Source organism: Thunnus albacares, chromosome 11, assembly GCF_914725855.1.
Source record: "Thunnus albacares chromosome 11, fThuAlb1.1, whole genome shotgun sequence".
NCBI lineage: Eukaryota > Metazoa > Chordata > Actinopteri > Scombriformes > Scombridae > Thunnus > Thunnus albacares.
Window position 1 is genome coordinate 27,370,976 of NC_058116.1, and position 15,448 is coordinate 27,386,423.

Sequence of the window (15,448 nt, forward strand, 5' to 3'; positions counted from 1 at the left end):
AGGGTTTATGTGGCGTAATAATAAAGAAAGAACAAGAAGAGAGAAACAAACACACGAAATACAATAGGGCCTTCGCCCTTTGGGCTCGGGCCCTAAAAAAAAGTGTGTTTCATTCAGAGACCTCCTCACCTTCAGGGGGCAGTAGAGTAAAAACCGGATGCACCTCCCGACCCGGAAGAGTTTTACTGTCGCGTGAAGTTCAGTTCAGTTAGCAGTTAGCTAGCTCCAGCTACTTTAATGAAAACTCTCACCTGGTTCTGTCTGCGTTTCTTTTTGCCAAAATGTCTTCAAAAAGCCGAGACAACGACGATAACTACGAAGGACAGTCTGTACTGAAGGAGGAAATGAACAGAAAGGTAACCTAGCAACAGCTGCTGCTGCTAATGTTCGAGCTACTAACATTAGCTTGTAGTTGTAGAAAACCTGACTTCAGTATTCAGTTAGATGTTTTAATATATCTACAGTTATGGTAATGTATAACTTTACATATACGGACTCTATTAGCAGCTATTCTTTTTGTCTTACATTTTTGTATTTTAATAAGGAGAGGAAAGAAAATGCATACATGTGAACATGTGTACCTAGTCACACACGTTACATGAATTTGCTGTTGTATACATTTACACACACACACACACAAACACACACTACACAAACACTCACACAGAAACACAGAAACACACACACACACACATAAACATCTTCTGTCCCCCAGTTGTATAGCAGTTTATAGGCTGCTACTTTATTTCTCACATTTCAATGCAATCAGATCATCTTTGCAACGCTGACAGTATACATGCATATAATATAAATACAAATACATTTAAATTAAAAAGATAAATAATAATAATGATAATTTTAGTGCACCATGCCTGTATATCTTTTCCAAGCCTCAATGGTATCTGTATTAGCCCCCATTTAATTTATCTGATTAATATTCCAAGATTAAAATGTCTGTTAGACTATAAACCCACAGATGTATCGATAGAGAATGAGGGAGCTGTTATCTTAATGGCAGCAGTTTCTTTGCTGCTGTACAACCAGCGAGCCAGAGACGTTTCTGATGGAGAGTCATATTACAGGAGGAGTCATTGATTAGCATCAGTTCAGGATGTCAGTCAGTCACACTAGATAGAGAAGTAGTCACATCACATGTAAGCTACAATTTGGTGTAGATTTGACCTTTTTCACATAATGTGCTTCCACTGGTGTTAAATGAAACCTGTGGTGAAATTTATCAGTTGATGGTTCAAGTTACAAGATGAAAAGACAACATTAGCAGCTTGTCTCAAGTAGCATCTTCACACTGAAGACTGAAGATGTTTAATTTTGTCAGATCAGTGAAATCGTTTGTGTTGTTTACTTTCAGATCAAGGAGCAGAAAGTCGTTGTGGACGAACTCTCCAACCTGAAGAAGAACAGGGTGAGTTTCCTGGAATGTAAAGATGATTTTTTAAGCCATTTAAATACATAAATGTATATTTTGTATAGTTATTGTTTCAGTCTGTTTCTATTTCTTGAGGAATATCAACATTCCTACTAGATATTGTACCATAAGGTCTAAATTAAATAAACAAATAAATAATAAAGGACAGGATGAGTAGACTTGTGTTTGAAGAAACACAGTCTGCCTGAAATGAACATATTTAATTATTAGTAATAATAATGCTAATCGATTTCGAGTGCCCTTAACGTAACCCCAAGACAGTTGCCAATTATTAAATTAATCACCAACTATGTTGATAATTGATACAATACAAACAACTTTATTAATCCCATTGGAGGCAATTTGTTTGGAGCAGCTTGTTGTTCACACAACACAATAACACATCAAACAAACATAAATAATACAATATGCAAAAGGAATAAAAAACACCAGGCAGCTGTATGTAGAACTACAGAGCATTTAGTAGTCGATTGCAGAGGAAATGAACAACGTAGTGGTTAGTTTTACAAGCAGGTAAAACATAACGACTCCCTGATGGCAACAGATTAAAGTCACATGTAGGAACATGTTCAGATGTCCAGATGAGGTTAAAATATTTGTGGCTTTCTGGAAGATTTTTTGGTTGCAAAAATAATTCAGTGCTGTTGAAGCTGTTTCTGTCTTTTACTGTCTGGCTGTAAAACCAGCAGATAAAAGAAAATTATTCTCTGATTCCAGCCTCTTAAATGTGAATATTTTCTGGTTTCTTTTGTCCTTTATGACAGCAAACTGAATTTTTTTGGGTTGTGGGCAAAACAAGACATTTGAGGATGTCTCCTCGGTGTCTGGAAAACACATTTTAACATTTTATAGACCAAACAACTAATCAATTAATCAGGAAAATAATCAATGGAAATAAACTGAAGTTGCAACCCTAGATGAAAGAGTAACGGATGGACTAAATATCAGGAAAATGAATGAAATGAAAATGTAAAAGCTTTGTAAAAGTATAATTTATGGCAGAGCTGATGTATTGGATAACATTAGATCCACAGCTGTTCCTAATAAAGTGCTCAGTGAGTGTATATAAATATATAAATGGAGAGAACGTTTGAGTAGTGAGTCTGACAAATCTTCTGTTTTCAAAGAAGCCAGCAGTTTTTTTTCTTCTTCCCTTCACTTTTTTTTACAGGAACTTGTGTACTTTTGTGCGTATTTATGTATATTTTGTATGTATTTTTTGACAGAAAGTTTATATCCAGCAGAGGAACAGCAACATATTCTTCCTGGCAGACAGAGGTCAGACTTTGGGTTCATGCAAAAGTAAGTTGAGAGCTGAAAGTCATTTTCATGTGTTCTGCAATTAAAATTTTCAGAAGCCATAACTGTTTCTCTGGTAACACCTGAGGGTTTGACTAATACCTGGAACTATCATTACTATCCTGTAAGGTTCTTATGCAATGGAAACGTTGTTCAGTACTCCAGTAAATAGGACGAACCTTACCTATTGGCAACAGGAGATATTTCTACTCAGCTCATAGAACCCTTTGGCTCGGCTATAAGCCAGAAAGCTAATGTTATGCTAGCATTCAAAGTCAATAACATTGAGTACAGTTGACAAACAGTAAATATAATTTAAAGTATGTTCAACAACAAGACTAGCTAGCTATCCTGGTGTTAACTCTGTTTCTGTGCATCACAGTCATCAAAGTTGTCATATTCTCCAAATAGATTAAAAGAAATGTTGAAGTCACTGATTATTGTCATAAATTTTAAACGGAGGCTTTTACTGCGTCCCTGTTGCTATGGTTACTCATTTAAGCCAGCGCATTCATTTAGAACGGTGAACAGACAGTTTCACTGGAACCACTCAGTAGGTGTCCAGTTTAAGGAATTAATGGACACCCTGCAGCCAATCAGGATCAAGTATTGATCCAGATCATGGTATAAAAACTATTAAAAACACGTCAATGAGCCACACTGTTGCCCTGGGCGACGTGTATCTTTCTTCCCTGAAGAGAGCGGTTACAGTAGATTATTTAGAAACTTGACATGATGTTGTCGATGAACTTAACTGATCGAACTGTCTGTCTGCAGAGGAACTGGATAACATGAAGAAGGAGCTGCAGGATATGTAAAGTTGACCTTCACCTCAGCTATGTGTGGCATCTTCTGTCTGCTGAGTCTGTCGCCGGCTCAGTTTGAGTCGGACAAAACAGTTTACGAACATTTGAAAAGAAGAGGGCCCAACTCGAGTAAGGATTTCACAGTCACAGTCACAGGTACAAACCTCTCATGTCGGTGTTTATTATCCGCCCACGTTCTCCACATGAGAGGTCTTCTCACCCCTCAGCCTGTTCAGGACGGAAGCGGAAACGTCCTGGCGTGGAACGGGGAGGTTTTCGGAGGTCTGCCGCTGATGCCGGAAGAGAACGACACCACTGTCGTCTCTGAGCGACTGTCCTCTTGCAACAGCCCTTCAGAGATTTTGTCTGTCCTGTCTGCTTTACGGGGACCGTGGGGGTTCATCTACTACCAGAAGGACGGAGACTACCTCTGGTTTGGCAGAGACTACTTTGGCAGGCGGAGTTTGTTGTGGAAATATGATGAAGAGGCCTTGACCTTGACTTCTGTGGCAGCTCACACCTCTGGATCTGTTACGTCTGCTTGGCAAGAAGTCCCAGCAGTTGGCGTGTTCAGGATCGACCTGAAGGCGGTTACTGAAGCCGGCTCTGTGACATTTGAGGTTTATCCTTGGGCCCACGCAGGAGAAGATCTCCCCTCTAACTGCAGTGAAACTATATCTGTCCCCAGCGGCTGCACTGCTGTGATGAACCAATCAGGTCTTGTCCTCACCTCACCTGTGTGCCGTCTTAATACGTCAATCCCAGAATCGTTAGACAAGACAGAAATGTATTCAAACTCACATTTATCTGTCAAAGACCTGGAGCAGCTGCTAGCGAGCAAAGAGAAAGACTATGAAGTGAACGATCTTATCGATGTTCTCAGCGAGGCCGTGAGACGACGTGTTCAGTCTCTGCCTTTCAGGGCGCAAAACGACTCACCTCCCGCTAACGACCAGGCGACTGTCGCCATACTTTTCTCAGGAGGCATCGATTCAATGATTCTAGCCGCCTTGGCTGACCGTCACATACCTGCTCATCAACCAATAGACCTTCTCAATGTAGCGTTTAAACTGCAGGAGCCAAAGGCGCAGAAAGAGTCTACAAAGAAACCCAAAAAGCATAAAAATAAGCCTTTAGATTCACAGACTGACAGAGCTGACTCACAAACATTCAGACCCTTTGATGTTCCAGACAGAATTAGCGGTAAAGCCGGGCTTAAAGAATTACAAGACTTGAACCCTGACAGAAGGTGGAATTTTGTTGAAGTCAACGTAACTCACGAGGAGCTGCAGAAAATGCGGCGTGAGCGTGTTTGTCATTTGGTGCACCCGCTGGACACGGTGCTGGACGACAGCATCGGATGTTCTGTGTGGTTTGCGGCGAGAGGGACGGGGTTCATCACCGAGGACAACGACCAGAAGATCTTCACATCCACAGCAAAGGTGAAGTACCTACATCAGACTTTGTACCGTTCCAGGAACAAAGAGCTTTATTTAACTTTTTACCCGTGCAGAGGACCTGATGTACCTGTACTCTGGGCTGTTTGACCAGGGTGACACCTGAGGCGCTGACAGTTGCTGCTATTATAGTTCACAGTTCTTTAAACGTGTCCTTAAATAACAGTCAGGAGCCCAGATGAACATTGACATCATTCCTCCTGTTCATACTGACCATTACATCTCCTCATAATGTGCTTTCACTGTCGCTATTTCATGCCCGCAGGTCATTTTGACAGGAATCGGAGCAGACGAGCAGCTGGCAGGTTACTCCAGACACAGAGTCCGATTTAAGACGTCCGGACATGAAGGACTGATCCAGGAACTGGCCATGGAGCTGGGCAGGATCTCCTCCAGGAACATGGGCAGAGACGACAGAGTGATAGGAGACCACGGGAAGGAAGCCAGGTAGGTGTGGTGCTCGTGTCACATGTGATCAGGGTGCAACAAATGGTTATTTAAATTGTCAGTTACTCTATTGAATGTCAAAAATAATGACGAATATCCATCACAAGTTAACAGAGCCCATAGCGAAGTCTTGAAACTGCTTATTTTGTAATACAACATAAACGGTATGACGTTTTTTTAATATGAAACATAGAAAATCAATCTTTTACATTATTTACTTGACAGAATCATTTTCTATCAGTCAGTTGTTTCAGTGTTAATATTCAGTACCTTGATGCCTGGAAGGAATCACTGTATAAATGATTCATAGACCAATAAAAAGTGAAAGCAGAATCTAAAAACTGGGCCTCAAACCGGCTCTGCTCAATCGGACACGTTGGTTATTATAACTTTGTGTTGGCATCGTTCTGGTCAGCCGTATTACATCTCTCTGTGTGGCGTTTGCACTTTCTTCCTGTGTTCACTGGAGTTTCCTCCAGTTAAATATCTGATCTGAGCAACTGTTGTTTGTATAAAAACGACTCCAGCAGCTTGCAGTTCAGGCTTGTAATAAACCTGTTTCACAGCAGACATTTGGACTGGTCATGGTAGGAAAAGCAAAGGTGTTAAGAATAACTTGAATGTCCCAGTGAGCACCAGGACCCTGACACTGAGTTTTAATTTCACACTTGTGCTCTTCCTACTGATGTGTCAAAATTTATTATGAGAAAAATCCTATTATGTCAGAGTAGAAAGGAAAAAGCTCTTACAGATCAAATCTTAAATAGGTACGAGATAGGATTCATGTAGCTTAAATGTTCCCCTCCAGACATGCTTCAAGACATAAAAATGTCTTACCTTGTTAAAAAAAAAATCTATGAATATGCAAAGTTTAAAAGTTGAACTGCAGGACACAAGATGTCTCCTGCTTCACTGTAAAGTTCATTCCCAGTGTTTGTGCACTGGGCACTGCTGTGTAAGTTGCGTTTTGAACCAAGATTAGCTTCCAAACTAGTTGTGATGTCACAAATCCTGCTTGTAGGTAAACGTTTTAAACTCAGATTGAAGGTGATCAGAGAGAAACTTTCCCCCCGAACTCTTCACGTACATCATTCTGAAGCTCAAACATCCAACAAGAAGAAAACCACATTTTTGACTGGAGGGCGACTTTAAGTCTCGTTAAGCAGTATTTATTTAAAAACCCTTCACACTCATGGTCCACTCACTTATTTATGGAATATTAGACTTGTGATCAGGACTGTGGAGGCTTGTTCAGACTCTGCTTGATTGACATCTCCTCCACTTTCCTGGTAGCTTTGTTGAACCTGGTACAGTGAGACAAATTACACTTCTATGCAATATAAGCTGGGACAAATAGTCTCTATTCAAATTGTCGTCTGAGTTCTGTAGAATATCCAGAGTAATCGGGACGTTTGTGTATGTTAAAAGATCAAGTCAATTCTTAACACATATCTCTCTCGTACGTGCAGGTTTCCCTACTTGGACGAGGACGTGGTGAGCTACTTGAACTCTCTGCCTGTGTGGGAGAAGGCGGACCTGTCCCTCCCTCGAGGAGTCGGGGAGAAACTCCTCCTCAGACTGGCGGCCAAGCAGCTGGGCCTCGGCCCGTCAGCCGTCCTGCCCAAGAGAGCCATGCAGTTCGGCTCCCGCATCGCAAAGATGGAGGACGGCCACGAAAAGGCCTCTGACAAATGCACCAGACTCCTCACTGGGTAGATGGATCATTGGTTTTAATAAAAATATATAAAATATATAAAAATCATTTTAATAGAAAATATTCATTATAAAAGTACATTCAGTTCAGGTTTAGATTACTTTCTGTGATGGATGATTTTGAAACATTGCATAATAAAAATAATGTTTTTCTACACCATGTAAGACTCGATATCTTGAAGTTTTTCTTTGAAGTAAAGGTCACATTCAGTATATGACGGCAGGTTTCCAACATCAAAACGCCCGGAGATCTGATGAACGTGTACCGGTTTCCTGTAAGGAAGAACAAACAGGCATTCATGGACAAATGCAGACATAATGTATAAAAAAGTGTGCCAGTTTTAGCTGAATATCTTCATAATTTTACATGTATAAACTAAATTAATGGACAGATACTTTAATGAATCAAAATCCAGCAGACGTTACCTTGGAATGAGCCAAGACACAAAGTTTCCTGGAGCGTCTTTCTCTTCAATAGGAGCTTCCTGTGAGATGAAAACATTCAGTCTATCAGTGAAACTATGAAGTGTTCTTCATTCATTAACATGTGGAGGCTCTGATTATTACATTTACCTGCTTTTCCTCGAGGAAAGTATCCAGAAGAAGAAGGATGTTCTTTGACAACACATAGAAACAAGGACACTGAAAAACAATGGAAATGATTATTAGATGAAAGATATAAAGAGCTGCAACGATCAGTCAGTCAACAGAAAATGAATCTGCAATAGTTCTGATATTCAAATAATTGTCATTTTTTTAAAAGCAAAAATGCCCAAAATTTGCTGGTTGCAGCTTTTTAAATGTTATGATTAGTAAAGTGAATATCTGGGTTTTAGACTGTTTGTACAAAACAAGACATTTGAAGACATAGACTGTGAGAAATTATAACTTATCGCCATTTTCTGATATTTTATAGACAAAATAACAACCGAGAAAATGATCTACAGATTCAATCATGAAAATAATCAGTTTGTGCATCACAATGTGTGAGTTTGGAAAACAACACGTCTGTTATTGAAGTATCATGATTTCAAAAATTATTCTGAGAAGTTTCATGTTTTTTTGCTGGGTGAAATGATGTAATATTAAATATAAAACATCAGAATAAGTGATTTATACTTTAAATACACTGTGTTTGTGTCATATGATAAAATATTACGGTCTTAACTGCTTTATTGCTGCAATCAGTCAGGTGATGGTTTGCTAAAAGTTTCACTCTGGACTTTAATCTCAGGTCTGTTGATTGTCACACCGTCAGGGTTCGATGTTAATCAGAATGTGATCGAACCGTGAAACTTCATCTCATGTGTTTCAAACAAACAAGAATCACAGGTTGGTGGATGCTGCACGTTACCGTCAACATGCTGAAAAGACATTTAGACTTTCAGGTTAAACTGACTTATCTTTCAGGATGTTTGAGGGTTTTTCAGATCAGTGATTGGTAAACAGTGAAGGACTTGTTGCCCTTTTTAAACACAGAAGAGCTGAAAAGATCAAGAGATCAGTTATATCATATATGACAGTTGTCAGATGTTGGGACCACATGTGGACCACAGTTTACCACATGTTTCAAGACTCCAAGAAACCTGAGCCCTGGGGGTTCGCACCCAAAGTGTGAAGCTCCACCCATGGATCCAGGTTATCAAAACTAGAGATTCCCCTCTTATCTCTCTCTTTTCTCCACGAGCTGCAGCAGGAGCAGCTCCTTGCTCTCTTTCACACCTCCAGAGCTGCTGGAGCAGCTCTCTGCTCTCTTGTGTGGCCTGCTCACAGCAGACACACACAGTCTTCTTTACGGCAGAAGACGCGAGAGCCTGCCTAAGACTCAGAAACTAAGTTTCCTTGTGCCAGCAGCTAACACACAAGTCTGCTGGCCAGTTTAACAAGTACAGGAGCCGCGAAATGGAGTTAGCTTGCCGCTAACTCTACACCAAGGAGTGACCTGGGCCCTCTGCACGACTGGAGTGCTGTCTGCCCAGCAACGCCTGCATCTTTCAGCTTCAGAGCCAAAGCCTTCTCAGCCTGACTCACCCACGGATTCACCGGCTACAAAGCAGGACACCACAAAGCATCTCTTCCTTCATGGACTGGTAACAACTGGGCATAGCCTAGCAACACAGTGAAGCATAGTACGGCTAAGCAAGAATGTTTAACTCAAACAATGTACTGTACGTGTATTGATTTGGTTAAGGTTATACATTGAACTGTTGTTGTGATGTCCTTGTTGCCTATAGTCAGGTTACTGCATAGCCACACCGCTAGGTTAATGTTAGCATGCTTAACACATGTTACATCCAGTAACTAGGCCTTGCATGCAACTAACCTTGTTTTAACCTGGCACCTTTAGTATACACCAATTGGCCTTGAATAGAGAACCACACAGTTAAGAGGTTAAAACTTAGTTTGGCAAACTTTGGTTCAGGCAGCACATGTGGTTCAAGACACCACATGGTCTGGCCTTTTATCCCTGTAGTTCCCTTTATCAGCCAAAGTGTCGACATGCCATGTGCTCAGTCACCAGGTGACTGCAGCCATCTTGCTATTGTCTTCCCTACACACACACACACACACACACACACACACACACACACACACACACACACACACACACACACACACACACACACACACACACACACACACACACACACACACACACACACACACACATTCACACTTGTATATAGATACACTTAGCTAGATTAGTATTGTGTGTTGCTTTTACCCTTTTGTTAAATAAATGCTTTTGGATATACCTGTTGTCTGTTTTAATGTTGCACAAGAATGAGTTTTGCCAACCTCTGCTCTGTAAAGAACTCCAAATCCTTCAACCTTTACTAGCTATTGATATGGTGATTTTGTTTATAGTTATTAAATTAATTATTAATCAAAGTCCCAAATTCATAGATTAGTACACTTTGAGACTGAATTGGCTATCTTTTTCCCTGAGTCCAGGGTGGTGCCCCGTTATTATTAATTCTTATTAATAATTTTATTGATTTTAATAATTAACAATTATCTTTGATAATCATTAATTATTGCTGATAGCCAAACTTGTAGCCACGGCCCAACACAGATTAATAGATAATGAAACTAATCATTTCATGCACCCTGATGTATAAATAGTTCCTCTGTTTCAGGACGACGCAGCAACAAAATGATTCTTTGAGTGAAGGATTTGTTTTACTGACAAAGAGCTGAATGTTCTTCATCAAAGTGTCTGCTGATGTTTATGCATCATAGACTTCAGTCATTGATTATAAAGAGATTGATTTAAATATGATTTAATTATAGCAAATTAGAGCCATTCATCCCCAAAGTCGCTGTTTCATTTTAAAATCTTGCGTACGCAGCTAACACGACAATAAATATGTCATGTGCTTAATGATTTCTGCACTGTAGGGACACAATCCTGTTAACATTATTTCTGGTGGATCCTTGTTTCTTTCCCCTTCTTCTGCAAAGAATCTTAAATCTCGTGTGTCCTTGTGACAGGCTTTATTAAGCGAGGTGAACTTACTGCTCTTCTAGACGTCGTCTCAGAGGGACGAGGTTTCTCCTTCATACAGAGCACACGAAGATCACCGTCTACTTCCAGGATCCCGTATTTCTGAGTTTCTGTACAAATAAAAACACAAATAGTAAACTGTGAGCTTGAGACAAAGCCATGTTTGACATTTTATCCCCTCACAAAAAAGTTCCCATCAGGTTCCACATCAACGTACGTCTGAGTAAGGCTGTAACGTATCAATTGTTGGGTCTATAAAATGTCAGAAAAATTGTGGAAAATGAAATCAGAATTTCCTAAAACCCAAGATGATGTCAACATGTGTCCAACAAACATCCCAAAACACAAAGATCTTCAGTTTACTAACAGAAAGAGAAGCTGGAAGTGGTGAATGTTTGGTGTTTTAGCTTGAAAAATGACTGAAAACATTATCACAATATTCGCTGATTATTTTTCTGTAATTGATGAATTGACTGATCGCTGCAGCTCCAGTTCTGAGCATCACTTCAGAACCACAAAGCTGGAGAAACTCACCATCGTCTCTGCACTGGTACGACAGCAGCAGACTGTTGTCTTCACACTGTGACTGCAGCTCAGAGAATCTCTCTGTAACTTTACTGAGGCTGAAATCTTCTTTGAAGAGAGTGTCACTGTTGAGGATTGAATCAATGAATTATTATTTTGTTTTTCTTTCATGCTGTCCCATTAAAATGATCAATCCAACATGGTGTTAAATGACACAATAATACGACATAAATAACTTCTGGCGACTGAAATCATTGCTGCAAACAAAAAACATGTTTTACACACAAGAAAAAAACACATAAAAGTTAATTATACAAAACATTTTTTCTTAATAACCAGGCGTCCAAATACTAACATATACTCACATTTCACAATTTCATCATCTTTCATAAGAAAGTCATTGTTTTTAGTTCTCTTTTTTGTAATTATAAAACAAATGACACTATTATAAAACAGAATGTTTTTAATTTTCTACATTAAACTCAGCTGATGCTTCATCACCAACATAACATCCTGTTTACATGTAGAATAAGAGGAAGATACCACACACGGATTATATTTCACATCATTTTCAGTACTAATCTCAGATTTGATGACAGCGTTTGTTCTTCCATTAAACCAATATCAACTTTTTTTTCCAATGTTTACTTCCTCACATCCTACTTCTTGAATAAAGTGTGCTGCATACACTCTCCTGATGATCACAAGTGTCCCACATGAGGGTTTTCTTACAGTCTGCTCATACAAACAGTCCAACACACTTCACACTGGAGTCATTTAAAAGGTCTTTAACCCCTTAACATCCACCCTTTTTATAGAATTTTTGCCTATTTGGCACACCAAAATGGAAAAGCTTCTAACAGAAGAACTGTAAGGCTGTGATGAATGTATCAGGCTTCATTTGACAAGTGACGTCTTCTAGTTTCTGGTGATGTGTTTGTTTAGCATGTGGCTAAAACACAAAGAAAACTACATCAGTTCAAATATAAGGCTCAAAAAAGTGTTTTTGGTCCTCGTCTATAAAGAATCATATTTGAATAACAATCATTAGGACATGTTTTATGCCACAACTATGCAGAACACCATAAACCTTCTACATCTTGTCAACCTGTATAAAATCCCAGACCTCTAGGACTAACCTTATGGGAGCACTGGTGTCCCTGAACCTCTCCAGTTATCTCCAATTGGCCAAACTGTGCTTTGACTCATTACTGCGTGATGCTACCGATTACAACTGGCTTAAGCGGGTTGCTGGCGACCCGGTGGATGTTAAGAAGTTAACACTCTTTTTCAAGCAAAAATGCCAAAATTTGCTGGTTCAAGACTCTCAAATGTCAGATTTGGATGAGTTGGTTGGACAAAGTAAGATATTTGATGATCTTGTGCTACAAAATATTGTGTGATGAGTGTTTTTCACCATTTTCTGCTGTTTAACTGACCAAATGATAAATAGAGAAAATAATCAGCAGATTAATAGATAATGAAAATAATTAGTTGCAGCTCTACTTCACATGTCTCCTGTCACAGAAGCTGCATCAATATGCCTGAAACAGGAATTGATTTCACACCTTCAGGAACTTTCTCTGTGCAGAGTATCGATACTATCAGATCAGTAAACTTACCCTCCGATAACTATGATGTCATCCTCTATCTTGAAGTGCTTTACCGCCAGCTGCAGACAGGCCACAGCGCCCAGACGCTCCTAGTGGGACCAGATGATTCATATTGGCTGGATTTAGAGGTTTGATCAATCCAAACAATCTGATCAAAGTTTTGAAAAAAGGTTATGATCACTAGAGACAAGGTCCAGGATTAGCTGGTGAGTTATTGGCGATGTCAGTGAAAATAGGAACTTTATTTACATCATTACTTCTCGTCCCATCGCTGAGAATCTTGACATTTGAGAAATGTGCTGCCCACTCTTCAAATGCCGTTCGGTAAAGAGCGTTGGTCTGCGGAGAGGAGAACAGAGGAACATAATGGGTCATTTATTCTCAGTTAACAGTTCAAACATCAAGATTTGGAAACGTTTGAGACGTTAGCTGCAAAAATATCACCATCCTCCTTAAAAATATATTAATCCGATCATATTAAACTGTCTCCTTTATGTCCAACTCAGGAATTAATGTGGAGGAATAGAAGTATGAAGTAATACAAAATGAAAATACTCATGTAAAGTACTTCAAAGTTGTACATAAGAGCAGTACTTCCACCAATCACTATAGTGCAGTGATGGAAGAAGTACTCAGATCCTACTACAGTAAAAGTACATAAGTATTATGAGCTTGATGTAGTTAAAGTATTGCAGTAAAAGTAGAGACTGATATATTATTATATATGACATCATTAGATTATTAATGGTGAAGCATCAATGTTAGAGCAGCATGTTACTGTTGTAGCTGCTGGAGGTGGAGCTAGTTTACACTACTTTATATACAGTTAGCTAGTTTAGTCCAGTGGTTCCCAACCTAGGGGTCAGGGCCCCTCCAAAGGGTCAGCAGATAAATCTGAAGGGTCGTGAGATGATTAATAGGAGAGGAAAGAAGAAAAAACAAAGTTCTTAGTAATTTTCAGCCCCTCTCTACACTGTAACTTACTACAACATAGATCTGGTCCACGCAGCCGGAGGCGGTCAGGGCTTGGACCCAGTGGGAGATCAAGGCGCAGCGTCCCACCGGCAGCAGCGGCTTAGCGGTACCGGCCAGGTGAGCGAACCTCCCGCTGCTGTCGGCTGCCACATCCCTCTGGAGCCTGGTTCCGTACCCGGCGGCGAGAATCACAGCTTTCATTTTAAACTCCGCTCAGAGACTTAACTTTCTACCAGGAAGGTCAATAACGGTTATTAATCACAGGTGACACGTAACAGAGACCCAAAACGGGCAGTTGGGAAACATTCCGTAGCAGTTTGGTGTCTTCTCGCGAGAACTGACATACGGCCAGTAATCAAAAGTCTGATAACGCGAGATCTAGCTTCGGACTAATAGCGCTTCCGGGTGCACTTTCGTGATTTCCCAAGAAAACTGAAGTGTATGGATCAAAAAATGACACAAGCATAAATAAATAGAGAAATAAATACATTTTGGTTATGAAAAATGAATGAATTAAATTAATGTCTTGGATTTATTTTCTATATTTCTTTAAATAATATTTTATTTAGGCTATTTCTGTATTTCTACCTTTATTTACTTCTACATCTCGGTATTTCTACATTTATTTATGTATTCCTACATTTATTTATTTATGCTTATGTCATTTTTCATGCTCCATACATACAAGTGTACAAAAAACAAAACAAACAAATTAAGAAGTGGTGAGAATGATTTATGAAAAGACCTATAAAGAGGTGTTTAGTTTTTTGTTTTTTTTTCCAAGGATAAAGCTGATGTCTTTTTTCATTATTACAAACAGATTTGAAAAATATAACTATTGGGAGACCTGAAATAAAAAGCCATCGTTAATATCATCAGTTACAGCTGTGCTTTTTCTGCTTTGACAGCTCTAAATATCTGCTGTGAGAAAGACCTGCCGGGTGCTCCGACTCAAAATAAAAACGGCAATGACTGTATTATCTTGGTATAGATTACTAAAGATCAGTTAACTTTGTATTTCCCAGTGACATTCCTTACATGTGCAAACTTATCATGTTAATATTTACTTAATATCCAAATAGGGCATAGATCATGAGGTGATTAGAGCCCCAATTAGTCGATTAATCAATCAACAAAATGAATCAGCAACTATTTTGATAATCGTATTATTGTTTAAGATTTTTGCTGGTTCAAGGCTTTCAAATGTGAGAATTTGTTGGTATAAATTTATTTGCACTACTTTCTTGTTGTTTATGGGATTTCTTATGTACTTCCAGTCATTTCTTATGTTAATTATAAAACAAAACAAAACAAAACAAACCAACCTGTCCAGCGTTGTTTCTCATTGCATTTGTATCCAGTCAGTGACCTGAGAATTTAACTTGGCTGTTTGTGAGTCACTGTCCTTTAACGCTTGACTGTTTTTCATTGCTTGTAAATTGCTTTTGGTAAATGTGTCGGCATTGTTTTGAGCTGTTTCTTGTACAAAATAACACATTTGAAGATGTCACCTCAGACTCCACAATCTCCTCTTGGGTCAGGACACTCTCAATGTTCTTAATAATGAAAATAAGCAGCTGATTAATTAATAATAAAAATAAATTAAGTTATTTGCAGCCCTAAAAATGATGCATATGTACAGCGACAGATGGACTCAT

The 15,448-nt window shown here is 39.3% G+C and overlaps 3 protein-coding genes across 3 annotated transcripts; 2 read left to right on the plus strand and 1 right to left on the minus strand.

Annotated features, from left to right (window-relative positions):
• The first annotated feature begins 155 nt into the window (after window positions 1-155).
• On the plus strand, window positions 156-3,953 carry LOC122992502 (ASNSD1 upstream open reading frame protein-like). The gene is made up of 4 exons (XM_044366324.1): window positions 156-356; window positions 1,370-1,423; window positions 2,674-2,749; window positions 3,524-3,953. The coding sequence occupies exons 1-4, from the start codon at window positions 282-284 to the stop codon at window positions 3,562-3,564; spliced, it is 246 nt and encodes an 81-aa protein (XP_044222259.1). The 5' UTR covers window positions 156-281; the 3' UTR covers window positions 3,565-3,953.
• Window positions 3,585-7,334, plus strand: asnsd1 (asparagine synthetase domain containing 1). Its single transcript, XM_044366321.1, has 3 exons — window positions 3,585-4,994; window positions 5,275-5,456; window positions 6,926-7,334. Exons 1-3 carry the CDS (start codon window positions 3,585-3,587, stop codon window positions 7,170-7,172), a joined length of 1,839 nt encoding a protein of 612 aa, XP_044222256.1. The 3' UTR covers window positions 7,173-7,334.
• On the minus strand, window positions 7,170-14,142 carry zgc:136439 (uncharacterized protein LOC678627 homolog). The gene is made up of 8 exons (XM_044366323.1): window positions 13,800-14,142; window positions 13,065-13,154; window positions 12,825-12,904; window positions 11,212-11,327; window positions 10,690-10,787; window positions 7,743-7,811; window positions 7,596-7,654; window positions 7,170-7,442 (listed from the first exon to the last, which is right to left on the minus strand). The coding sequence occupies exons 1-8, from the start codon at window positions 13,989-13,991 to the stop codon at window positions 7,322-7,324; spliced, it is 825 nt and encodes a 274-aa protein (XP_044222258.1). The 5' UTR covers window positions 13,992-14,142; the 3' UTR covers window positions 7,170-7,321.
• Window positions 14,143-15,448: the final 1,306 nt, after the last annotated feature.